We start from the raw sequence: 26302 nt of genomic DNA on the forward strand, positions 1-26302 counted from the left end.
CACAGGACATGGACATTTTGGGGAGGTCGCCATATAAGCCAAATAATCTCTGGAGGAGCCAGGTGATTTTTAAGCTTCTCAGGACAGTGATCCCTTGACATTAACTGCAGATCTGGACCCAAGATGGTCACCAAATGCATTCTCATTGTTGAAGAGTTCTGAGTCATTCAGTTCATCCATATTTTCCAGAACTCTTTTAAAATGTAAATGGTAGGTTACTTGAATTATCTACTAGAGCTACTAGATGATGTTTAGTATCATTTATTTTTATATTAGATTTAAGTTGCAATAGACTTTTGTGATTGATGAAAAAAGAATTCAAAGCAGTCACCCATTTCCTTTGAATTATTTGTCATTCAGTCTAAGTTCTTTTTCCAGTTCTAGTCAGAATCTTGGTAGTCTGAAAAGATCTGAAGTGATGGCATTATGAAGATCTCCTGATTGGAGGCTGAATATGTGAAGCAAACTTTAAGCTTGAATCTAGAAAGTTCTTCAATAAAAATTTAGCTAACATTGGGACAGTGGCTTTGGAAAAGGGTTTGGCAGCATCTACAGAAGCTAAACTGAACAGATGCATCTGAAGTCCCTGTACCCCAGAGAATTCTATTCCTAGGTCTATAGCCAACAGAAGTACATGTAGATGCTCACCAAGAAGTATGGGCAAGAACTGCTTAAAGCAGCACTATTCAGAATAGCACATCAACAGATAAATGCATTGTGCAACATTCACCTCATGGAATAATGTGTAGCAGTCTTCAGTGCACACAACAACATAGATGACTCTCATTTAGAAATATAATCTTGAGGAAAAGATGTCAAATGCAAAAGTAAGTATCCACTGTCTGATCCCATTTATATAAAGTACAGAAATGGCAGAACTAACCAGGACTTTTGGAGGTCAAGAGAGCGTTACTCCTGGTGAAGAGGTGACCGGAAGGGACCCAAGGAGGCTTCTGAACACTGGTTATGTTTTGATCTGGGTACCATTACTGTACACATGTGGTATGCATACTTCTCTGTATATCTATCATATGTCAATTAAAAGATTTAAAAATAAATTTAAAAAGTTAAAATACAAACTCTAGGTAAATCAGAAAAAAAAAAAGATTCATCAAGAGCCTGACTTATCTTTTCTTCTACTTTTCCATCATAGTTACCAATTACTTTTATTGTTTACATTAAAATCCTTGTCCACAGACATTATGTAATTCCTAGAAAGATTTTTTTGGTAGTTTTTAAAAGTGTGTTTAAAACATAACTACACAATTCTGATTCTTTTTTCAAAAATAACTTCTAGTCTCAGTGAGAATGTTCTTTTTGAAGTTTTGGAAAGCAAGTCACTAACAGGCCACCAATCTCCCAGCACGATTCTATCCCTTGAGTAAACCAAGTGTTCCCTTGTGTGTGGGAGCTTGTTGTTTTACCTCCGCCAGTTCTCTTCTTCTTATTAACTGGATGCATGACACAAATGACGATTTTTACAGGCGATGAACATTATTGCTTAATTCAGAGAAAGAGCTACAATCTGTTAGTAATTCAGTGGATTTCCTAAACCAGCCCCATTCTTTGTTGTGCAATATTTATTTATTGTGATGGAAATTTTTTGACATTTATATATGTAAGTAGGCCCCTGAATAAAGACTGCTACTAATTTGCCATTTGGCTTGTCGGTGTGCTCAGTACTGGGAAATCAAGTAACTTGAAAAATGAAATATTTCTTATACCAAAGCTAATCTACTTTTCTTAGCACTTCTTGGTAAGATCTTCCCCCAAGAGATCCAGCCCTTTGCCTGTACACTTGTTTAAAGAACTAGGATAATTTATTATTATTAACATTATGCAACAGGATTCCTTCAAGTTCCCTCCAAAATCTAAGGGAGAAACCAGGTCCCTACTCATAGAGTAAAGGATGACAAATCCTTTCTTTCCCACATAAACCGGAGAATGGCATGATTATTTGAAATTCTGGTGTGTTGTACCATGAAGCACAGTTAAATTAGTCAATAAAAAGAACCTCCTCTTTAATTAAAAAAAAAAAAAAAGTGGTTACCAAAACTTGAGACAATAAATTTGACTGTAAGAAATTTTGCATCAACCTCTTAAAAGAATGTATCTCTATAAAATAAGCAGTGTTTTCTATTCAAAGTGGAATTGATTCACCCTTATTAACTAACACAATATTAGCTTCATAAAACAGTTATATGTGGCTTTCTTTAACAAACAAGCCGTAAATAATAAACCATGTTGGTCCCAGACAACTTTTTCCTCTAAAGATTATTTCATGAATACTTTGCCCACTGCTCTCGTTGTCAGCCAAATGAAAACATTAATAAGCTTCTTGGAGGCAGTGGCAGTGCCATTTACAGAGCCGGAACAGGGGAGTTAATTTATAGATGGCAGGAAGGGGAGGTGCTGGCCCATGTAAGCTGCCTCGTTGTCGAGCCATGATTGCCATCTACTGGGTTTATTATGCTGTTGCACTGTCTGGACACTGGAAGTCAAATCAAACAATTTAGAAGTATGCTTTCATTACTTTTTACTTGAAAATCTTGTTATGTAACTGATATCACTGGGTCTAACTGAATCCCAGAGCTGTGAAGAACATAATGCTGCATGCCAATGTGACTCTTTAAGTATGTAATGATTAAGGATGTAAACATCCACCTCAACTTTGGAGAGAAAAACAATCTACTGAAAAGCCAGCATATTGGCTAAATATGAAACTGCATGAGATCTGACTGAGGGAGATTCTCATGCATAATTATTTAAGATTCATCCATTTTATTCTGCCCTTTTAAATAGAATATGCCATTTGTAAAGATACATGCATTGTTTAGACAACAGTTCATGCCTGTGTGCCTGCTAAGTTGCTTCTGTCGTGTCCAGCTCTTTGCGACCCCATGGACTGTAGCCTGCCAGGTTCCTTTGGCTGCGGGATCCTCCAGGCAAGAATACTGGAGTCGGTTGCCATGCCCTCCTCCAGGGATCTTCCCAACCAAGGGATCAAATCTGCATCTCCTGTCTCCTGCATTGGCAGGCAGGTTCTTTACCACTAGTGCCACCTGGGAAGCCCTTAGACAACAATGCCTCCATCAGATAAGCCTGCGGGCAAATCACAGGATACAGTCAGTACCTTACAGTTCTGGAGAATCAGGTTGCTGCTATAGCCCCTGTTCCTGTCCCAGCTCTTGTCCTCTACTTCCACTTCCATGAAGTCCTCTCTGGCCAAGGTCACTGAGCACTGGCCAAGAATCGCATGAAGAGTTAGGGCTGAGAAGAAAAGGGAAAGATGGAAAAGTGATTGTTTATCTGTTTTAGGTCATAGAGACCCTGAAAGAGGATGTATACATCAAGATAGGATATGTGTACCAGAGAGAGCTAACTGTAAAAGATGTCATATGCTTTGCAAAACATAGATAAAAATGCTAAGACAAGCATCTTTTATAGAGTTTGGAAATTTCACACATCAAATATAGAAAAACCATTCAAACCCAGTATATTGCTTTATAATTAATAAAATTTAAATATCCAAAAGGATAATTTTAGTGAAAGGCCAACTTTCAAGGAAATGTTTGGTAAATATACATGTCACATGTGCTTCAAACCTGTAATTGCTTGTTTACTTCATGGTCTGTTATTAAAATTTGACAGGAGAAGCTGATACAGAGAGTGACGATGATGACGATGATGATGACTGTAAAAAGTCTTCAATGGATGAGGTAGGTTTCTAGGGCTTGACTTCTGGTCAGAGAGTTTTCACCAACTTGCCATTCCAGTCCGCTCACTCTGAATGTAGTTCTGGTCACATTCTGCCATCTAGTGGTAAAAATAGTTTAAAACTGAAAATGCAAAATTGATCACTAAACCAAGTATTGTGTTAAGCAAAGTTCTAAGGAACAGTTTTGCTGAGGCTGTCTTTCATCAAATGTAGTATCTTGAGGGTGAATTCAAAATTTGTGATCTCCATCTTCCCACTTCAGTTTTCGAGGCAGTTAAATGGATGTCATGGTCCAAAGTCCAGAGAAGACATGAGGTTTGGAAAAATGTTTGTAAACTTGACATTAATTTCCTCGTGGTGATTTTGACCTTTGTTTGGCTGCCTGGCTTGTAGGATCTTAGTTTCCTGACCAAGGATTGAATCCAAGCCCCAACAGTAGAAGCCTGGGGTCTAATCACTGGACCTTCATGGAATTCCCCATTCTTATAATTTTGGAACCACTAGAGATTTCTACTGAATATTTACGTATGTTTAATATTTAGAAGTTCAAGATTCCCCAAATAACTCAGAAGTATTAATTGCACAGACTCTAGAAGCAAATCAAGGATAGGTCAATTGACATTTTAAAACTTTTAGCAGGAGTCCTGTTCAAAACATTTATACTGAATCTGCTTTCAAATATATTGAAAAGTATGTCTCAGTAATTATATCTTTACAATTTAATTAATAAAGATAAATAACAAATAATAAGCTGTTCTGACATAGTGTTCTTCCTCTTATAATTATTTCCTTGAATGTAGTCTAAATTCTTATTTTTTCCCCACTAAATTTCAACTTAATACCCAGAAGAAAAACTATTACAAAGTAGCTTTTCTTGAGAATTATTTCAATTGTGTAAACTTTTTATCAGTAACTTTTGATCATTTTAAAACTGTCTTACTAACTGGATAACCATTTACAATGGCTGTTTCCTATTTAGCATTTAATCTTAATCTTGCTACAGAAGTTTTTAGAAGAAGCCTTGTCTGCCTTGTATTCTGCCTTCTAAAAGTGGGAGAAAATGTTAAATCAGCCTACAGAGGTCTGCCCATATCAGTTACTGCAGTGTAGGTTTTCTTCTTTATTAAAAACTTCATCAAAGTGGTATTTATAGAATAGCTAATATTAGCTAAAGCAACATGAGGCTTTAATATGCCAGGCACTGTTCTGAGCTCTTTCACCTAAGTTAACACACTTAATAATCACAAGAATTCTATTTGTTATTGAGACTAATTTTTTCCTGATTTTATAGGTGACCAAACTGAGGCACAGAACAGTTAAGTAACTTGCCTCAGACTGGCTCTAGAACCTGAGCTCCTGACCTTCTATGTATTGTTGTATAGTCGCTAAGTCGTGTCTGACTCTTTGTGGCCCCACCAGGCTCTTCTGTCCGTGGGATTTCCCAGGCAAGAATACTGGAAAGGGTTGCCATTTCCTTCTCCAAGGGATCTTCCCAACCCAGGGATCGAACCTGTCTTCTCCCACACTGCAGCCGGATTCTTTACCACTGAGCCAGCGGGAAAGATGCATTGTGCTGCTTGCTTAATCGGCGCCCAGGAGCTAGGAAGGGAGGCCGATCGGAAAGGTTCTAAAGAAAAGCAATATTTGTTTGTCCACCCCAACCCACTTTCACTGGCGACCCTTTTCAATAACAATTTTCCATTCATCCAGTGGTCACCTACATGCTCATTTTCGTATTGTATGATGACTTCTTTTTAAACTATTGATTTATCTGGCTGTGTCAGCTCTTAGTTGTGGCCTGCAGGATCTTGGTTGTGTCAGAGGGACTGTTTCCTGGCAGCGCACAGACTTTCTAGTTGTAATCCAGGAGCTCCAGAGTGAGCGGGCTTCAGTAGTTGCAGGGCACGGGCACAGTGACCCCTCGGCATGTCTTGTACAATGAATTCTCGATATATTAACTTCAGACATCACCTGCAGACTCCCTGCTTTGACAGATGGGACACAGCTCGAGGCTTCTTCGACTTTGCTGTGCGTTTGGGTCACCTTAGTACATTACAGATCCTGGTTCAGGAGGGTTGGGAGGCTGCTCTCCTGCAAGCTTTCGGGTGGTCCTGACGCTGCTGGAACTGGGTGCTCGGGGAGCCGCCCTGGCCCACCCCTCACTGTGTAACGCGAGGTGCTGCTTTTCCTTTCTCCTCGGATCCATTTTCTGTTGGCAATAACTTTTCAGAAAAGGAGTGATCCTTTTCTGCCCTCATGGGTCATTTGATCATTGCCCTGGGAAAGCAACCCTCACTGACATAATGCTGACTCTGGGAACACTGCTTTTACTCCTGCTTCCAGGGGACCGCAGGGAGCGAGGCCATGGCCACAGAAGAGATGTCTAATCTGGTGAACTATATCCAGCCAGTCAAGTTCGAGTCATTTGAAATTTCAAAAAGTAAGTTTGCCCTGGAGAAAAACCCCTGGTGTAGTATATAATGAGTATATTATACCCGCAAGATAATTAGACCAAAGAAATATTACCCTTATTAGAACTATTCTATGAAGTTTTTAATATATGCATGTCTTTACTATTTGATTTTTATATATCTAAATAAACATACATGGTAAGTAGCTTCATCGTGTCCAGCTTTTTGAGACCCCACCAGGCTCCTTTGTCCATGAGATTCTCCAGGCAAGAATACTGAAATGGGTTGCCATGCCCTTCTCCAGGCGATCTTTCCAACCCAAGGATCAAACCAGAGTCTCTTAAGTCTCCTGCATTGGCAGGCAGGTTCTTTACCACTAGGGCCACCTGGGAAACCCCAGATATACATAAGTATATATTTATATGTATTGTATACATCTATATAACCATATGAGAACATATTCCATGATATTTTCCCAAAATTCTAAATAGACCTATAGGCTATATATGATTATCTAAAAGGTACCTGACCAGAGTACAGTTAATTGAGGATTTTACATTGTTTTTCATTCATGACCACACGGGGCAATTATATAAATGACAGTGTTGAAATAAACTATTTAGCCATCCTTTAAAAGGAAGCAGAGACTTGATCGATCCTGATAAATAGAAATGGAACCAAATCGGTTGACCCACATTTCATTTGTTCAGCCTATGTTTTATATACTTAGGGGAATATATAATTAACTTCACATCACTTGATGTTTTACTTCATCCGACAACCCATCCATACTGGATGCAAGAGAAAGGAGCCATTTTATCAAAGTGCTCAGTCGTGTCTGACTCTTTTTGCCACCCCATGGACTGTAGTCCACCGGGCTCCTCTGCTCATTGAGTTATCCATGCAAGAATAGTGAATTGGTAACCATTCCCTTCCCCAGGGATCGAACTGTGGTCTCTTGCATTGCAGGCAGATTCTTTACTGTCTGACTCACCAGGGAAGCCTAACTTTCAATAAGGTTTAGACATAAAAATTTCAACAGTTTGTTTGATGTTACAATTACTAGTCTTCTTACCACAAGAAACATCCTATAAAGTGGTTATTTTTATATTACTATGACTGTCTTTGGCTGCTAAATGTTTGCTTAATTCATGATTCAAAAGCTCCCAGACAAGTAGCCAAACTGGGAAGGAGCTGGTACATTTAGGCCTTAAGAACCTGATAACAACAGCACCAGCCAAAGATTTACAAACAAGTACTTTCTCCTTGTATCTTACACCATTTTCTCACTTTTTCCAAAAGAACACTGCACATAGTTTACAAAGAACCTATTAAAGCAACTTAATTTTAATTAACAGCTGTGCTTAAAATAGTCATATGAAAGTAGAATTTTGATGGGCCAAGAGAAGCAAGCGTTTCCTTTCGAGTTGACTAAATTGGGGAAGGTGAAGAGGTGGGTAAAGGAGGAATGTGGGAATGACTGGGAAGAAAAATGAGGCTTTAACTCTGGAAAATGGGCATCAAAGAGGGAACAATGCCTGACGGTAACTTGGTTTAAATCACTGAGCTCCAAGTCACATGTCTTTATATGTAGCAGTGTGATTTCTAGTTGGAAAGAGGTCAGAGAAGCTGTTTGGCTCTTTGTCTTTCTAAACTAAGATAACTTCTTTTGGTTTCTCTCACTCTAATTGGAAGCTTGACTTTCGCTTTCAAGATGTTGCTCCGTGTCCAAGAATATTGAGACCTTCTAGGATTTCACCTCTGTGGCCCCTGACATGTAATCTGAAAATGAGGCCATCCAACTGGAAAATGTTCAAGGATCCTTCTGCTTTAAAATAACAAAATTCTGAGGTCACATTAGTTCTTTCAACCAAAAGGGTACCTACAAGCTTGAGGTGATGACAATGTGGGTATAGTCAAGTGCTGACATCTGGCAGGAATGTACATGTGGTCGTGGTCTGTATTGTTAATTCTCAGTGATGGCTTCAAGAAACCAATCCAAATGGATTTAGAACAAAAGGTCCTCTTTTGACAGATCAGCTTGCCTGGCCACACTCTCCATGTCTAAAATTCATCTTCTAACACTGAGGCCACCGTGTCCCTAACTTGCACAACACCTAACCAGGTAGCAAATATTAGAAGACACAACTAAGACTGAAAATTAAAATTAAATATAAAAGTTATTTGAGGGTCTTTGCCCTCAGTTTCATGGGACATTTGCCTACTTCTTATATGCTATTATTTATAACACTGAATTTTATTTCTCACTTTTTTTGCTGTCGTTAACACAGAAAGAAATAGAAGCTTCGAGATGTCTTCCTTTGTGGAAACCAAAGGTCTTGAGCAACTTACAAAGTCTCCGGTGGAATTTGTAGAGTATCCTTGGACATGTGCTGAATTGACATAAATGAAGTCTTGTGCTATTGGTTTAATTTTTGTCTTTTATAATGGAAAGCTTCATGAAATGGCTAAAGTCTGTCACTTGGGAGTGATAAATACTTTCAGGTTTCATATGCAGTGGTGAGAAGGATAGTCTGGCCCGTGGGAGAGAACTGGCCTTGGAGTAAAGGACAATTTCAGGTTACCTTCACACCATCAAGCTCTATATCCCTTGGCAATTCCAAGTTTTCTCACCTGTAAACAGAAATGATGATACCAGCTTTGTGGCTTGCTGTTTGGGTTAGGGATCACATATGTAAAATGTGTGTGTGTACTTTATACATACGTAAAATATGATGTGCGTAAAGAATATTATATAGATAATAGAGATACCTTTCTGGTGTCTCACATGCTTACGTGTAATAGACATCCATTTGGAAAATAGTTGGGATGATGAGAATATAAATATATATTACTAATAATATATAATATATATAATAAATATATATTACTAATAATGGCTTTGTTGAGACTCCTGATGACAGTTTTTTAATTTCATTCCTGAATTAAAATAAAATGGCATAAACATTAGAATTTTTTTCATAAAATTAATATTAAATGTCCTAGTTATATAAAAGAAAAAATATCATCTTTAAAGTTCATTAACAATAGGAGAGGAAACAGATGTAAACTCCATAAACAAAGTGACGATAGACATAATCATTAGTAATCAATAAGTACTAACTACATGGTAGACTTTTGTTATGTCTTAATGTAATCCTCACAACAGCCCTATGATATAGGTATCATATATATTTTATAGATGAAGAAACTGAGGCACAGAAAAGGGAAATAACTTGTCCTGGATCATACAGCTAACAAGTTTCAGAATTAAATTTCAAACCCTCTTTGGCCTAAGTCCCCTGTCAAGCCCAGAACCTGAGCTGACCTCTGCCAAACTTGGTAATGTGTGTGTGTGTGTGCGCTCAGTTGCTCAGTCGTGTCTGACTCTTTGCAACCCCATGGACTGTAGCCTGTCAGACTCCTGTGTCCATGGGATTTTCCAGGCAAGAATACTGGAGCAGGTTGCATTTCCAGGTTGATCTCCCCAACCCAGGGACCTAGCCTGTGTTTCTTGCATTTCCTGCATTGGCAGGAGCAGTCTTTAAAGCTTGGTAATAGCAATAGTTAATTGTGTTTTAAAGATATAGCATCATTCAATAACTAAAAGGTTCTCAGGATAGAAAACTGATGATGGTAGGAATCAAAATATGAGTCAAAGTCTTCTGTGCTATATTAACCTTGTTATCAGTCATAAAGAGTACCATAGTTTTGGCAAAGAGCATTTCCTGAGAAGATTAAGAAAATGAGCAGAGAGCATTTCAAAAATAGCTGTACAGTTCATGTTATCTGCTTCTGCCAAGCACAATATCATCCTGTCCTATGATTTGCTACATTTGGATTTCCTTTTATGTCCTTAATCACTAAGCCAGTCCTTAATAATCTCCAAAAAATTGCATTGACTCAACCATTTTTGCTGCTTCATTAGTTTTTACCCACAAGGCTCTGCAAAGATGACGCTCCATTTGTATTATAAAAGCACATTTATTCTGTTTGTTCAGAAAGCTTTTTACGTATTTCACTCACTAGTTCAATGAGATCATCCATCTTTAATTCATTTCCCCCTCAGAGAAAGATGGGAAGCAGCTTCTCAGTTAGTATTATTGGCTAATTCTTTTTGTAATTGTATTCACTACTTAACATGATGGCCCAGATATAACAAAATGCAGCTTAGCAGGATATATCCAAAGGGAACACGCGTGGATTCATCTAACTATATGCCTCAGCTCTTCTGGAATGCAGGCTGCCAAATGGTTGCCCTTAATTTCCAAACAGTGGGTAAGTCACAGTTAGTATTCATTTCCATCCTATAAAAGCCACATTTCCAAGTGCCTGAAAATCATCCCAAGGAGGAGAAAGACTGCCACACTGGATTGAAAAAACAAACAAAACACATTTTCATAAAGAAAATATCATTACAAAAAAGGCAAATTTTGAATATTGAGGAATTATCTCTGATAGTTTATAGATGTCTTTATTTAGATTTGTTTTACTTATTTTCAAACAAATTTTTACACTTTTAAAAGTAATACACATTTATTCTAAAAAATATTATAAATTCAAAATAAGTATAAAGAAAATAATAAAACTTCCAGGAATGTTTCCACTCAGAGATTCTCTCAACATTGTTAACTTCTGGCTTTGTGATCTGTAAGTTTTTGGCTATGCATATATATGCTTTTTCACTTAATACCTTGTTAAAATATATATCTTCATATATATTTATTATATGGAAACATGAATTTTAATAGCTGTATATTAAGTACATCTCAGAATTAACAAAAGCACATTTCCTATCACTGAACTTTAGGACTTTTTTTTCTGCTATAAATAATGCCCTGAGAACAGGCTGAAATATAAATTATCAAGTTTATCTCCTAATGTTCTTTTGGAAAAGTTCCTAAAATAGAATTAAGTGAAAGTTTTAAGAGCCTTTGTACAATGCCAAATTGTACATCAAAAATGTGGCACGAGATTTCTTCTCAATCAGCAGTATATGGTATGTTTTTCCCTCACATTTGTGTTCTTGGTTAAGTATTATTATTATTAAATAATAGTAATAATTCAGACAAATATCTCCTTGTTCTTTTTCATTTCATTTCTTTGAGTGTTGAAGTTGAACATTGTAAGTTTGTGCTCTTATTTTTGTTGTTGTTAAGTCACTAAGCCTGCAACCCTTTGCAACCCCATGAACTGCAGTACCCCAGGCTGTCCTCCACTCTCCTCACTGTCCACTGTCCTCCGTTATCTCCTGGAGTTTGCTCAAATTCATGTTTGTCCTACACAATCTCCTGGAGTTTGCTCAAATTCAAATTCATCATAGTCAGTGATGCTACCTAACCATCTCCTCCTCTGCTCCCCTTCTCCTTTTGCCTTCAGTCTTCCCCAGCGTCAGGGTCTTTTGCATTGAGTCAGCTCCTCCATCAGGGGGTCAAAGTATTAGAGCTTCAGCTTCAGCATCAGTCCTTCCAATGAATATTCAGGACTGATTTCCTTTAGGACTGACTGGTTTGGTGTCCTTGCAGTCCAAAGGACTCTCAGTTCTTTGGCCCTCAGCCTTCTTTATGGTCCAACTCTCACATCCATACATGACTACTGGAAAAACCATAGCTTTGACTATAGGACATTTGTCTGCAAAGTACTGTCTCTGCTTTTTAATAATGCTGTCTAGGTATGTCATAGTTTTCCTTCAAAGGAGCAAGCATCTTTTAATTTCATGGCTGCAGTCACCATCTGTAGTGATTTTGGAGCCCAAGAAAAGCAAATATGTCACTGCTTCCACTTTTTCCCCTTCTATTTGCCGTGAAGTGATGGGACTAGATGCCATGATCTTAGTTTTTGAATGCTTAGCTTCAAGCCAGCCTTTTCAGTCTTCTCTTTCACTTTCATCAAGAAGCTCTTTGGGTCCTCTTCCCTTTTTGGCAGTAAAGTGGTATCGTTTGCATATCTGAGGCTGTTGATATTTGTCCCAGCAATTCTGACTCCAGCTTGTGATTCATCCAGCCTGACATTCCACATGATGTACTCTGCATATACTTTAAATAAGCAGGATGACAATATACAGCTTTGTCGTACTTCTTTCCCAAATTTGAACCAGTGAGTTTCCATGACAGATTCTAACTATTGCTTCTTGACCTACATACAGGTTTCTCAAGAGATAAGATAGTCTGGTATTGCCATCTTTTTAAGAATTTTCCAGTTTGCCGTGATCCACACAGTCTAAGGCTTCAGCATAGTCATTGAAGCAGAAGTAGGTGTTTTTCTGGAATTCTCTTGTTTTCTCTATGATCCATTGAATGTTGACACTTTGATCTCTGGTTCCTCTGCCTTTTCTAAACCCAGCTGGTACATCTGAAAGTTCTCAGTTCACATACTGCCGAAGCCTAGCTTGAAGGATTTTTAGCATAAACAGACTAGCATGTGAAATGAGCATAGTAGTAGAGTAGTTTGAACATTCTTTGGCATTGCCCTTCTTTGGGATTGGAATGAAAACTGACCTTTTCTAGTCCTCTGGCCACTGCTTAGTTTTCCATATTTGTTGACATATTGAGTGCAGCACTTTAACAGCATCCTCTTTTAGAATTTGAAACAGCTTACCTGGGATGCCATTACCACCACTAGCTTTGTTCATAGTAGTGCTTCCTAAGGCCCACTTGACTTCACACTCTTGTATGTCTGGCTCTAGGTGAATGATCACACCATCGTGGTTTTCCAGGTCATTAAGGCCTGATTTCCTTTAGGCAATTAATTTTTAGGCTTTTGAAATTAATTTTCTATAGTTCTTCTGTGTATTCTTGCCACCTCTTCTTAATCACTTCTGCTTCTCTTAGGTCCTTACCGTTTCTGTCCTTTATTGTGCCCATCCTTGCATGAAATATTCCCTTGATATTTCCAGTTTTCTTGAAGAGATCTCTAGTCTTCCTTATTCTATTGTTTTCCTCTGTTTCTTTGCATACTTCATTTAAGAAGGCCTTCTTATTTCTCCTTGCCATTGTCTGGAATTCTCCTTTCGTTGGGTATATCTTTCCCTTTCTCCTTTATCTTTTGCTTCAGTTCTTTCCTCAGCTGTTTATAAAGCCTGCTGAAAACCACTTTGCCTTCTTGCATTTCTTTTTCTTTGGGATGGTTTTAGTCACTGCCTCCTGAATAGGGTTATGAACTACTGTCCTTAGTTATTCAAGCACTCTGTCTACCAGATCTAATCCCTTGGATCTATTCATCCCCTCCACTGTATAACCATAAGGCATTTGATTTCGGTCATACCTGAATGGCCTCATGGTTTTCCCTACACTTTTCAATTTAAGTCTGAATTTTGCAATAAGGAACTGATGATCTGAGCCACAGTCAGTTCCAGGTCTTGTTTTTGCTGACTGTCGAGAGCTTCTCCATCTTTGGCTGCAAAGTATACCATCAATCTGATTTCTGTATTGACCATCTGGTGATGTCCATGTGTAGAATCCTCTTGTGTTGTTGGAAGAGGGCGTTTGCTATGACCAGTGTATTCTCTTGGCAAAACTCTTTTAGCCTTTGCCCTTTTCCTTTTGTACTCCAAAGCCAAACTTGGCTCTTACTCCAGGTATCTCTTGACTTCCTACTTCTGCACTGCAATCCCCTATGATGGAATGATATGATTTTTATTTTTGCATTTCTGCTTTTATTCAGGACTGCTATCAATTTTTCTGTTCATTTATAGCAGTACTTTTAATATAAAAGTTATGTTGTCTTATTTTATGGGACAAATGAGATGGGATTGATTAATGTTTTGTTTTATGGAATCTTAGTTTACTCTAACAATCACAAGCTCCACATCTGAAAATCAATCCATGCTTACTCCTATTTCTTTCGTAGTTTCTTTTTCACATGTAATTTAACCCTTTCATCTACACAGATTAAATTTTCATGTATAATCTTGGTAAGAGATCAATCTTTTATACTAGAGGTTGCCTTTTTCATTGTTAATTTGGGTCCATTTTTTCAATTTATAAGTCTTCTCCATTAATAAATTTTTCACCTTCCTGGAGCCAATAACCTTGTTATTATTATAATGTTTAATAATATGGTTTAATATATGTAAAAGGAAATTCTCCTTTTCTATTACCATTCAGTGTTTCTTTGCCTTGGACTGACTGTTCTAAAATAATATTAACAAATAGTATTAAGAGTGGACACTTCATCTTGACACTAATGAGAATTTCACATCATGATGCCTATGAGTAGATGCTAGCTGTGACTTTGAGACAGTCTTTTACACACTAAAGGAATCTACACGTGGCCTAAATGACAACACTGGTTTTAGGAATTTATGTTGAATATTATTAAATGTCTCTTTGGCATCTATCAGGATGATCATATGTTCATTTCCTCTTTGTGAGAAATGTGATAAATTTTATTAGTATATCTCCTAATATGTAAGTATCGTTTTGTTCCTGAGAAAAATTCTACTTGCTTATGTATTGTTTTTTTAGAAAATATGACTTGGCAATTAATTTTTAGGCTTTTGAAGTTAATTTTTCAAGCATAATTTTGGTAGTTTATCCAATTTTGGTATCACAGTCATAATAACTTACAAAATGATAAATAAAAATTCACCGACTTTTCCCTGTTACATGAAACTTTGAAATAATTCTACTATCAAATTCTTTTTTGTCCATCTAAATAGAGATGAGTTGTAACTCAGACAATCTGGAACAAATTGATAGCTTCTCAAATTCATTATGACTTTAAAGCTTGTTTGTTTAGCTCTAGCAATTGCAAATAATGTAGACATTTATTTCATACATTGATCAAGTCTTAGCAAACTTTGACCAGGAATCTTTGTCCATTAGAAACAAGTCAAGGAGTGATTAGATATTGGTAGTAAGTAATCAAACAAATAAAAAAAATTAAAAGAAAAAAATTTTCCTATAAATTAAAAAAAGAATTATAGTATCTACTGTTGGTTAAGTATGAAGAAGTCCATCCTCAAAAACATGGATTGGAGATTTAAACTTTCTGAAGGGCATCTTAGTAAGAATTATCAAAAGGCTTTTGCAATAAACATATTTTCTGACCTAGAATTCACTCCTAAGAGCATCATTAATGATGTCTTCAAAGATTTCAAAGATTTCACCTCAACAACGTGGTAAAATCAAAACATTATATGTAATGATAAAAATTTGGAAGAGGCATAAATATGTCCAGAGTGGGGCCTGGTATAGTCCGTGTATTCAGGTATATCTATCCAAAAATATTTTATACAGTTGTTAAAATTAAAGCAAATGAATATTTAATGAAATGGACATACTGCATATAATTTATATATTCAAATATATGAATATGTTTTAAATAGAAAAACAAAATATACACCAACCTGTTGGCAGTGGTTTACCTCTGAATTTGGAGATGACAGCTTTTTTTTTCTTGTCTGTTTCCTAAGTTTCTATAATGATAAGTCTTTCTTCTTAAAGGGGGAGCAGAAGTGTATTGTAATACAATCTTATGTTCTTGCTCCAGGTGTAAATACAGTCCCAGTAAGGTTTGTGTGTTTTATTCACAGACCTGGCTATGCAGATAAACATGGGGATGTATGAATACAATGGGAAAAGTGGCTACAGGCTGAAGCCGGAGTTCATGAGGAGACCTGACAAGCACTTTGATCCATTCACAGAAGGCATCGTGGACGGCATAGTGGCCAACACTTTATCTGTTAAGGTATGTTCACCCCATCACACGACTGTACCCAGCAAAAGTCTTCAACAACACCTATTTTGTGTAAAGTACTTTAGTCATTAAGCATTTACTTCCCAATAAAGTCTTCACTTCCTTCATATTCATATTAAAAGTTTCAGAAAGTTCATATTAAAAGTTTTAATATTAAAAGTTATATTCATATTAAAAGTTTTCATTCACATTAAAAGTTTTCATATTCATATTAAAAATTATTTAAAAGTTTTCAAAAGCTATATGCACAAGATGCCCCACTTTTTAATGGGCTAAAAATTAGATCCAAAATCAGTGAAGCAAGTTGCTGAGATTCACCTAAAGAAAGGCTAGTCCTTTCTTTAGGTGCAAAGATCCTACAGAGAAATGTACCACAAAAGCTGTGTGTGTGTGTGTGTGTGTGTGTGTGTGTGTGTGTGTGTGTGTGTGTGTATGCGCTTAGTCACTCAGTCGTGTCCACCTCTTTGCAAACCCATGGACTGTAGGCTGCCAGGCTCCTCTGTCTATGGGTTTCTCCAGGCAAGAATATGGAGAGGGGATTCCCTTCTCCAAGGGATCTTTCCGACCCAGGGATCAAACCCAGATCTCCTGCATTACAGGTGGATTTTTTACTGTCTGAGCCACCAGGAAAGCCAAAACCACAAAAATCAGTGACTCATATTGGAGAAATCTGGTCTTCTCTCCCACCGTTAGTTTTAGAAAAATAGCCACACTGAGCAAAATTAGAGAAAATAAAGGTATTCTCTAAATAAATTATTAAATATTGAATAAAAGTCCTCCAGTTACCATAGCATGGCTTTTGAAAATCTATCAGAGTATTCAGGAATTTATAACACATAGTGAGTAATGGTATTAAGGGCTTCCCTGGTGGCTTAAATACAAGAATCACATCATTAAACATATATCTGACCCTCAAAAAATTAATTGCAAATGATTTCTGCAGTCTTTGAAATTGATTTTATAGGAGATACAAGGTATTTTTTAGCTGTGAGAAAATATTTTTAATACTATAAATGGGAAATCATTTTTATAAAAAACTTTTTACATGAACCCTATAAGCCATTGATTGTTGTAGCTAAGTTTCATTTACTTTTTTTTTTATTTTATTTTATTTTTAAACTTTACAATATTGTATTAGTTTTGCCAAATATCGAAATGAATCTGCCACAGGTATACCTGTGTTCTCCATCCTGAACCCTCTTCCCTCCTCCCTCCCCATACCCTCCCAATGGGTCGTCCCAGTGCACCAGCCCCTAGCATCCAGTATCATGCATCGAACCTGGACTGGCAACTCGTTTCATACATGATATTATACATGTTTCAATGCCATTCTCCCAAATCTCCCCACCCTCTCTCTCTCTCACAGATTCCATAAGACTGATCTATACATCAGTGTCTCTTTTGCTGTCTCGTACACAGGGTTATTGTTACCATCTTTCTAAATTCCATATATATGTGTTAGTATACTGTATTGGTGTTTCTCTTTCTGGCTTACTTCACTCTGTATAATAGGCTCCAGTTTCATCCACCTCATTAGAACTGATTCAAATGTATTCTTTTTAATGGCTGAGTAATACTCCATTGTGTATATATACCACAGCTTTCTTATCCATTCATCTGCTGATGGGCGTCTAGGTTGCTTCCATGTCCTGGCTATTATAAACAGTGCTGCGATGAACATTGGGGTACACGTGTCTCTTTCCCTTCTGGTTTCCTCAGTGTGTATGCCCAGCAATGGGATTGCTGGATCATAAAGCAGTTCTATTCTTTTCTGTTTAACTGGATAATTGCAGCACTAAGAAACCTTTTTAATAAAGCATAAATGCAATTTTCCGATTGACCCTAAACCAAAAGCATATAAAAAACTGTGTTAAAAAAGTACTCTATATAGTCCACGAGGTCACAAAGAGATATGACTTAGTGACTGAACAATAACAATAACAATTTCACTAATTTATATCTATTCTAAGCTTGTTGAACCCTTTTTTACTTTAAAATTTATGTCATTTACACTAGAGATTAAAAATAAAGTTGCACTGGAGTGTTTCTCAATGATATCATTTGAAATTATTTCACCCCATATATCTGCCAAGTGGAGTTGGCAGAATTAGAGCTTCAAGATTATATTTAGTTTAGGAAATTGTTTTCAGCAAAGGATGTTTAATTCCTGTCAAGTTTGATTAAGATAAACTCAAACATCACTCACAGATAAAATGCTATTTTAGAATTCTTGTTAACTGTAGTTGTAGTCAGGTCAAACTGATAGTGATATTTTATCAAAATAATCTTTTGTCCTTGTTTGACAATTCATCTCATTTTATATGTTTGCTTTGTTGTTTATTCTTTCTTGAAAATTCTACCATGACAATGTAAGTGATTATAAATAAACACATAGAGAAACTGGGGAAAACAGTTGAGTCCCAGACAGGTGTACACTGCTGCCCGAGTCCAGAGTGGAGACGCTGCTCTGGAGATGTCAGTGTCCTCTGAATGGACAGGCCATAATGCCTCAGAGACCCTGAAGCAGAATCCTGCCTTCACCATGACGGCTGGAGCCAAAATGCAGCTCACATCCACCCAGTATTGCCTTTGTTTTGATCCCCTGACATAGACTTTATAATGCCAGAGTGGACCTCTGAGCTCTGGTTGTGTTCCATGATCCTATTTTACTTAAGAGAATATTGAGCCTCAGTGTTATTAATTTAGTTAAGAAGTCTATTTTAATCAAAATCTTAAGCATATTGTCACTTCCCTGGGGGTCTAGTGGTTAAGATTCCACACTGCCAATGCAGGGGGTGCAGGTTCAATCACTGGGTGGGGAACTAAGATCCACATGCTGAGCAGATAAAGATAAAAGAAGGAAAAGAAAAAATTTAAAACTCATTTAAAAAAAATCTTAAGCACACACCATCTTTGATGCATCTGCATTCCCAGCATGACTCCTTTAACTTGGAAGTTTCAAACATACTATAAAATGTCTGCTACGTTGTTCTTATGTAGAACCTCAAAGGAAACAAAGAGATTGTTCCTTGCAGGTCTCATGCACTCAGGCACAGAGAATATTCAGGAGAAATGCATTTTCCTAGGGTAAATGCATTCCCAGGGTAAACAGCCTCCTCCTCATAACTTTCTAACTTGTGTGGCATCTCTAACCACATCAGCATGCAGCTGCCATTGGCCTCCCCAGTCACCATGGCCATCCCCAGGCCGCCATTGTGTCCGTTTCCAGCCCAGCCATCATCTTGGTGATTCTGTCTCCTGTCACCGACTGGAGCTCAGAAAGTGAAGCTTTGTCAATCAGATAACACAGATCACTGAGTCCGTTCCACCAACACTTGCTTTCCACATTTCCCTCTCTGTTGTTAAAGCAGAAGGACATTGTGTCTGTCTCCATTAACTTTTATAACATTTGAGAACCCCTCAGATTCTGAAAATTATGAGCGTGTAGTTTTAAAACCTCATTTAATTCCATGATATTCATTAGCTTTATAGCTAGGCAAAGGATACCACAATCATGTGGATGGTTAACCAGTGCAGTTAGGAGTGATGATAAACTGAGTTTAATAGTTTAAAGTTGGTATTTGTTTTTAGTACTTTTATCATTATTGTGGCTTTTTATTAAAGTGTAACAATTTTGAGAATTGGAGAGCATGGTATTATAACTAGTCTGTCAAATTGAATTTTATGAACAAGAAGATTTTTTTTAATCCTAGACTTTCTACTATGCTATGTGTTAAATTTGTACTCTTAAGCAACCTTTTAATTTCATCTACAATCATGGTTCAACATCAGTCCTTCCAATGAATATTCAGGACTGATTTCTTTTAGGATGGACTAGTTGGATCTTCTTGCAGTCCAAGGGACTCTCAAGAGTCTTCTCCAACACCACAGTCCAAAAGCATCAATTCTTCAGCACTCAGCTTTCTTTATAGTCCAACTCTCAAAGCCATACATGACCACTGGAAAAACCATAGCCTTGACTAGACGGACTTTTGTTGGCAAAGTAATGTCTCTGCTTTTTAATGTGCTGTCTAGGTTGGTCATAACTTTCCTTCCAAGGAATAAGCATCTTTTAATTTCATTTAATTTTCATTTTCATTTTGGAGCCCCAAAAAATAAAGTCAGCCACTGTTTCCACTGTTTCCCCATCTTTTTGCCACAAAGCGATGAGACTGGATGCCATGATCTTAGTTTTCTGAATGCTGAGTTTTAAGACAACTTTTTCACTTTCCTCTTTCACTTTCATCAAGAGGTTCTTTAGTTCTTCACTTTCTGCCATAAGGGTGGTGTCATCTGCATATCTGAGGTTACTGATATTTCTCCCAGCAATCTTGATTCCAGCTTGTGCTTCATCCGGCCCAGCGTTTCTCATGATGTACTCTGCATATAAGTTAAATAAGCAGGGTGACAATATACAGCCTTGACGTACTCCTTTTTCCTATTTGGAACCAGTCTGTTGTTCCATGTCCAGTTCTAACAGTTGCTTCCTGACCTGCATACATATTTCTCAAGAGGCAGGTCAGGTGGTCTAGACTGATGTTGAAGGACTGAGGTTGAAGCTGAAACTCCAAAACTTTGGCCACCTAATGCAAAGAGCTGACTCATTTGAAAAGACCCTGATGCTGGGAAAGATTGAAGGCGGGAGGAGAAGGGGACAACAGAGGATGAGATGGTTGAATGGCATCACTGACTCAATGGACATGAGTTTGAGTAAACTCTAGGAGTTCTTGATGGACAGGGAGGCCTGGTATGCTGCAGTGCATGGGGTCACAAAGAGTCAGACACGACTGAGCAACTGAACTGAACTGAACTGAACTGAACTGAATCATGCTAAAATGAGAATTTTTTTCTCTTATAAAGTTATTAAGTATTAGAAAAATCCTTATATTCAGTTGGCTCTAAAAATCAACTTTTAACTTTTAATAGATAGTATCTCTCAAATGTAAAAGCCATAATCTCATCAAACTTTTCATGCTTGTTCATGTATTTCACCCCTATACAACTTTGTCTTATTAATTAACCCCTAACCCTGGCATTATCATTATTCTTCTAACAATTCTTTAACCAGAAAAGAAATAATATTTGTACTGTTGTTTATGTTTTACTTTGATTATGGCTCAACATTCATCATTAGCATTTGTCCCTCCCTGAAGTTTTCTCTTGTATAATTGTTATTCATTTTTAAGAGTTTTTTTTTTTTTAATTTAAAAAAACTTTCTAGATTATTTCAGGTCAGTTTCTCTCTGATAAGAAAGTCGGGACTTATGTGGAAGTGGATATGTTTGGTTTGCCTGTGGACACAAGGAGGAAGGCATTTAAGACCAAAACATCACAAGGAAACGCTGTAAATCCCATCTGGGAAGAAGAACCCATTGTATTCAAAAAGGTTGGTCTTATGTCCTTCACGTTAGATGTTAATGCTTCTTCTAGGTGTTTTATGACTTACCTGGTGGCTCAGAGAGTAAAGCATCTGCCTACAATGTGGGAGACCTGGGTTCAGTCCCTGGGTCAGGAAGATCTCCTGGAGAAGGAAATGACAACCCACTCCAGTATTCTTGCCTGGAGAATCCCATGGACAGAGGAGTCCATGGAGTCGCAAAGAGTCATTTCAGGTGTTCTATACAGCAGCAGCATACTGGAAAAAATATGAAATGAGGAATTACTTATTGTTTCATTTGGGAAGTTACACATTAATAATATAATAGCATTTTCAAAACTATCTTGAAAACCTCAAGATTTCTGTGAATTGCTTGCTTGGATTTTTCATAATTGTGAATCAGTTAATTCTAGGATACCTCATTTGGAAGACCAGAATAACATGTAATTTTAACTCATAGCCTCTCATAATACAAGTGATAAATGATATATCTTCACTACAATTCGAATGAAGTGGAATGGTAAGTAGGGAGTAATACGGTAGCCAAAATAAAGGAAGTCCGTGCTTCCTTTAAAAAGCAATTAAACTCCTGGGATCTCCAACCACTGGCACTGGTCTTTGTAACTTGTCTGGATTCTATTTGATAGAGTTACCTTTTACATTCAACTTGTCTTTCCCTCTGCTTTCACCAAAAACCAGATCTTTTTCACACATGGTTTAAACAAAAAGGAAGACATTAAGTGCAGTAGAAAGTAGAGTGCACTCTTTATCACTTTGCTTTTATCTGGCCAAAATATCTACAAAGGCAGTCTTCTGCAAAGAGGGTATCCTATCTGTGGTAAAGATCTCTGCACTCCAGCTTTTTTTTTTTTTTTTATGTTAATTGGATTTAGTAATACTGTCTACATCATAGCATTCTTATATGAGTATTTTCTAAATATACTGAAAACATTTAGAAAATATCTAACCCATTGAAAGTAGTCAATAAATGTTAGTTTTCTTATGTTCCAAAGAAATACATATCTAAGGTATAATTGGCCTCATGGTCTTGACATGTTGATATAGTATAGTTGCATATGTACTCCAGATGTTTTACACTGAGAGAAAAAAAAAAGTAAGCAATTTTTTTTTTTAAGTCGCTTGGTCGTGTCCGACTCTTTGCGACCACATGGACTATAGCCTACTAGGCTCCTCCAGCCATGGGATTTTCCAGGCAAGAGTACTACTTATGGCTAATTTGGGAATTTACAAATAAATAAAGCAATCTTATTTTGAAAGCTACTTTATAATTTTTGCATTTGCTCCAAAGTACAAAGGTAGTTTGCTTTGAAAATATAATAGTGAATGCTCAAACTGTGATTAAACCATTAACTCACAGTATTTAAACATAGAACTTTTGTCATTTCTGCCTTGAGAATGTTCATGTCAAAAGAAAATGGTCTGTTTGTTGAACAGATTCCTCATTTTGAAAAGGTGATAAAACACAGATGAAGCCATATCTCTGGTAATCCTTCTCTTTTTGAAAATCTAAATTATAGAGCAGTAACTTAACTTTTTATCAATTGGCTCAGCAGAAACTTCTACTTGGATTTGGAAAAGTAGGGCCTGTTTGAATATTACCTTTCTAATTCTCTCTGGGAGTCACTCTTTTTTGTAACCACATGTATTCTCAATGTCCTATAGGTGGTTCTTCCTTCGCTAGCCTGTCTGAGGATAGCAGTTTATGAAGAAGGAGGTAAATTTATTGGTCACCGAATCTTGCCAGTACAAGCAATTCGGCCAGGTATGGATAGCATTGTGGGAAACTTTTTATCAAAGTTGTAAAGAAAATCATCACTGCCTTAGAAGATTATTAAAGAAGGATGTAGGAAGCTACTTGTTGTTTTGGTGTTTCACTCTGTAAAAAGGATTATGAGATTATATATTTCATCTGGCAATATTATGTTTTTGTGATGCGCTATGACTACTAGGCCAGTCAACTCTTGCCAGATGTAATGTGTAACAAACTACCTGAAAATTAAAAGGTTATAAAAGGTGTTTCATCTTCGTGCTCACAGGCATGGAGTAGTAGGGCTTGGTGACGTTTGGCTGTGCAGCTGTGCTTCAGGCTGTGGGCTTCCCACACCTGCTCACGCAGGGGCTCCAGGTGAAGAAGCAGTTGCACTCCCAGGCATCTCACGGCAGCCCAGTGGGATGCACGCTTGTATCTGCAAGTGCGTGTGAAGCCTCTGCTTATACACATCACTAACATCCCATTGTCCAAACAGGCTAACCCCCCAACCAAGAAATCATATACAGGGCACAAATTTGGACTGATAATTCAATCTGTGACACATGGTTTCAAATTCTCTCTTGTGGGGAAAAACAGGGTTGGAAAGGGAGAAAAAAATCAGAGTCAACATTAGTTTCCTGTTTGATGAGAAAAATAATAGCCTATCAGTCAAGAGCATATGATTAAAATGAGGTAGAAGTAAGCTGTTGGTCATCCAGAGTCATCTGAAATAAGTACTCCGATTGAACAGATGTTTCACATTATGAGAAACTGTGATGCATGGTATCATGTCACCCCCCAGGCTATCACTACATCTGTCTGAGGAATGAGAGGAACCAGCCTCTCATGCTGCCAGCGCTCTTTGTCTACATAGAGGTGAAGGACTATGTCCCAGACACATATGCAGGTAAACCACCTAACCCGGAAGGATAGCTCCATCTGGGGTCATCCGTATTTTTGTGACTCAGTGGAAAGAAAACAGGACTAAACAAAGGCAAGAGAGTGTGACCTCAGAATCACCTCTATGTTTGTATGCATGTTTAGAAGTAAATTCATCAAACCTTTGTGAATAAATTTTAGTTTAAATCTCAATAAATTATTGAGCATTTTTATCCATTGGTAATATTATTCTCATGAGTTCAGTACTTTCTAACCAATGCTACCTGATACTACACAGTCTATCTAGGTCTGTGCAGTGAATTTGCCTTCAGCCAGTTTTAGAATCCTGACCCTTTCTATGAGTGAAATCTTAAACTATAGAAATTAACTTATGATGATGTCAGCCTGGAATCATACATTTAAATGCTTGTGGTGCCAAGGTACCTGAGTGGAAGATCCTGGGAAGTGGTGGAGACTATGGCAGTCTTGGAGCAGGTGTCCAATCTGAAGACAGCAGCCATAACTCATTCCAGCTAGACAGCATCATGTTCAAATGATACCCATATTGCCAAATCACTGGGTTGTTTCAACAGTCTGTAAAGCAGCCTTTCTATGGGAAATGTCTCCCCTGTGAATCACCAGTGTGGGAAACAGGACAGATTTGTGGGCCATGTCTGAATTGGATGAAATGCTCAAATAAAACTTAAAAATTTGGAGCACTGGCACATCCTGAATTGGAGCTTGTCCAGTGTGACTCAGAGATGACCTTTGAGTTCTCTCTTCCTGAGGTTCAGCCAGTGGGCTCTTGTCCATTTCCAAAGTGTTGGATGGATAAGTAGATAGTTATATGGGTAGATGGAAAGATGGAAGATGGATGGTGAATCAGTAAATGGATGGACAAGTAGAGAGATGATGAACAAATACATGGATGGATGGGTGATTGGAAGGATGGATGAAGGGATGGATGGATAGATTGATGCATGGTGGATAATCAGTATCTCCAGGACCATCAATCTAAAATGTCTCTTTCCTATTTAGATGTGATTGAAGCTTTGTCAAATCCAATCCGATATGTGAATCTGATGGAGCAGAGAGCTAAACAACTGGCTGCTTTGACACTGGAAGATGAAGAAGAAGTGAAGAAAGAGGTGAGAGGGTTGTTCTAGCCTTGTGCATGGCATGAAGCATGATTTCCGAATCTTGTTGCTAGCTTTTCCTACATAACATCACCCTCAGGAAAGGAAAAGAGAACACTGGAAAACCACTTTAGTGGAGTTCAGCCTCATCTCCCAAAACATCTAGAAGATACCCTGAATTTTTCATATTTCATTCTCTTTTGGCATTCTGTGGCCACCACCAGCATCTTCTTTTGTGACCACATTAAACAGTAGACATCTTGCTGTTTGAGGGGAAATTTTCTAGATCATTTCATGTTGATTAAAGGTGAATAAAACATGTAGAAAAGAAGAAGATCATCATCATTTTCTTTTGTCTTTAAAGTACAGGGTTTTCGAAGTGCTTTTGTGATTTCTTATAGTACAAAAGTTAACACAGTACCTGTTGTTATATAGGCCACAAAGTGGCAACTATTATTACTGTGTATTTATGTATTATAATACATATTCCCAAAATAATTGGTGTGTTATTCTAAATTAGATGTCACAATGCAAAGAATAGGTAAGAAAGGGCCTAGAAATATTAGAAGTGAAGTTTAAAAATATGAAGCTTCCTCAAAATCCTGGTGAATTTGCCTTGTCATCTGATTGATTTAGTCATTAATCAACGAGTTGAATAAAATCTTTGACGTGTTTATTTAAAAAAAAAATATGAAGTTTCCATGTAGACTGAAATAGAATTTCATGATTATTGGGATGACATAAACATTACAAATAGTGATTAAAAACTAGCTATTTTCACACTTCATTTGAATATTCAGAGGATAGATTCAGGGAAACAGATGAAAAATTGGAGAATTATCAGTATAGGAAAAAACCTTGAAATTTGTTTGGGTGACTTTAATAGCAAGTCCACTCAAGTTGATATTATTAAATCAGCTTTTTCTTATTCCAAAAGAATAAAGAAACCTAGACTTGTCATAGAAAAATTTTTAAATGGAAATGAGAAAAGAAAATCCCAAATACATCACCTTTAATCCAAACACCCAAGCCACACAGAGATAACACTGTACACGTGTGCGTCATGTGTGCTAAATCACTTCAGTCATGTCTGACTCTTTGCGACCCTATGGACTGTAGCCCTGCCAGGTTCCTCTGTCCATGAGATTCTCCAGACAAGATTACTGGAGTGGGTAGCCATTTCCTCCTCTTAGGGATCCCGACCCAGGGATTGAACCCACGTCTCTTATGTCTCTTGCATTGGCAGGTGGGCTCTTTACCGCTAGTGGCACCTGGGACTCCCAACACTGTACATAAGGGGTATACACGCAG

General features: G+C 37.4%; 1 protein-coding gene across 2 annotated transcripts in view; it reads left to right on the plus strand.

Annotated features, from left to right (window-relative positions):
- Nucleotides 1-26302, plus strand: part of PLCB1 (phospholipase C beta 1) — an 857319-nt gene that overhangs the window by 678345 nt on the left and 152672 nt on the right. For both annotated transcript variants that reach the window (XM_061435580.1, XM_061435581.1), the window contains exons 15-23: nt 3652-3719; nt 6062-6158; nt 8421-8505; nt 10283-10407; nt 15665-15819; nt 21050-21214; nt 22889-22988; nt 23779-23883; nt 24894-25003. In XM_061435580.1, the coding sequence (XP_061291564.1) occupies nt 3652-3719; nt 6062-6158; nt 8421-8505; nt 10283-10407; nt 15665-15819; nt 21050-21214; nt 22889-22988; nt 23779-23883; nt 24894-25003 (1010 nt within the window). The remainder of the gene's footprint in view (nt 1-3651; nt 3720-6061; nt 6159-8420; nt 8506-10282; nt 10408-15664; nt 15820-21049; nt 21215-22888; nt 22989-23778; nt 23884-24893; nt 25004-26302) is intronic.

The sequence above is a fragment of the Bos javanicus genome, chromosome 13 (genome assembly GCF_032452875.1).
Source record: "Bos javanicus breed banteng chromosome 13, ARS-OSU_banteng_1.0, whole genome shotgun sequence".
Classification (NCBI taxonomy): Eukaryota; Metazoa; Chordata; class Mammalia; order Artiodactyla; family Bovidae; genus Bos; species Bos javanicus.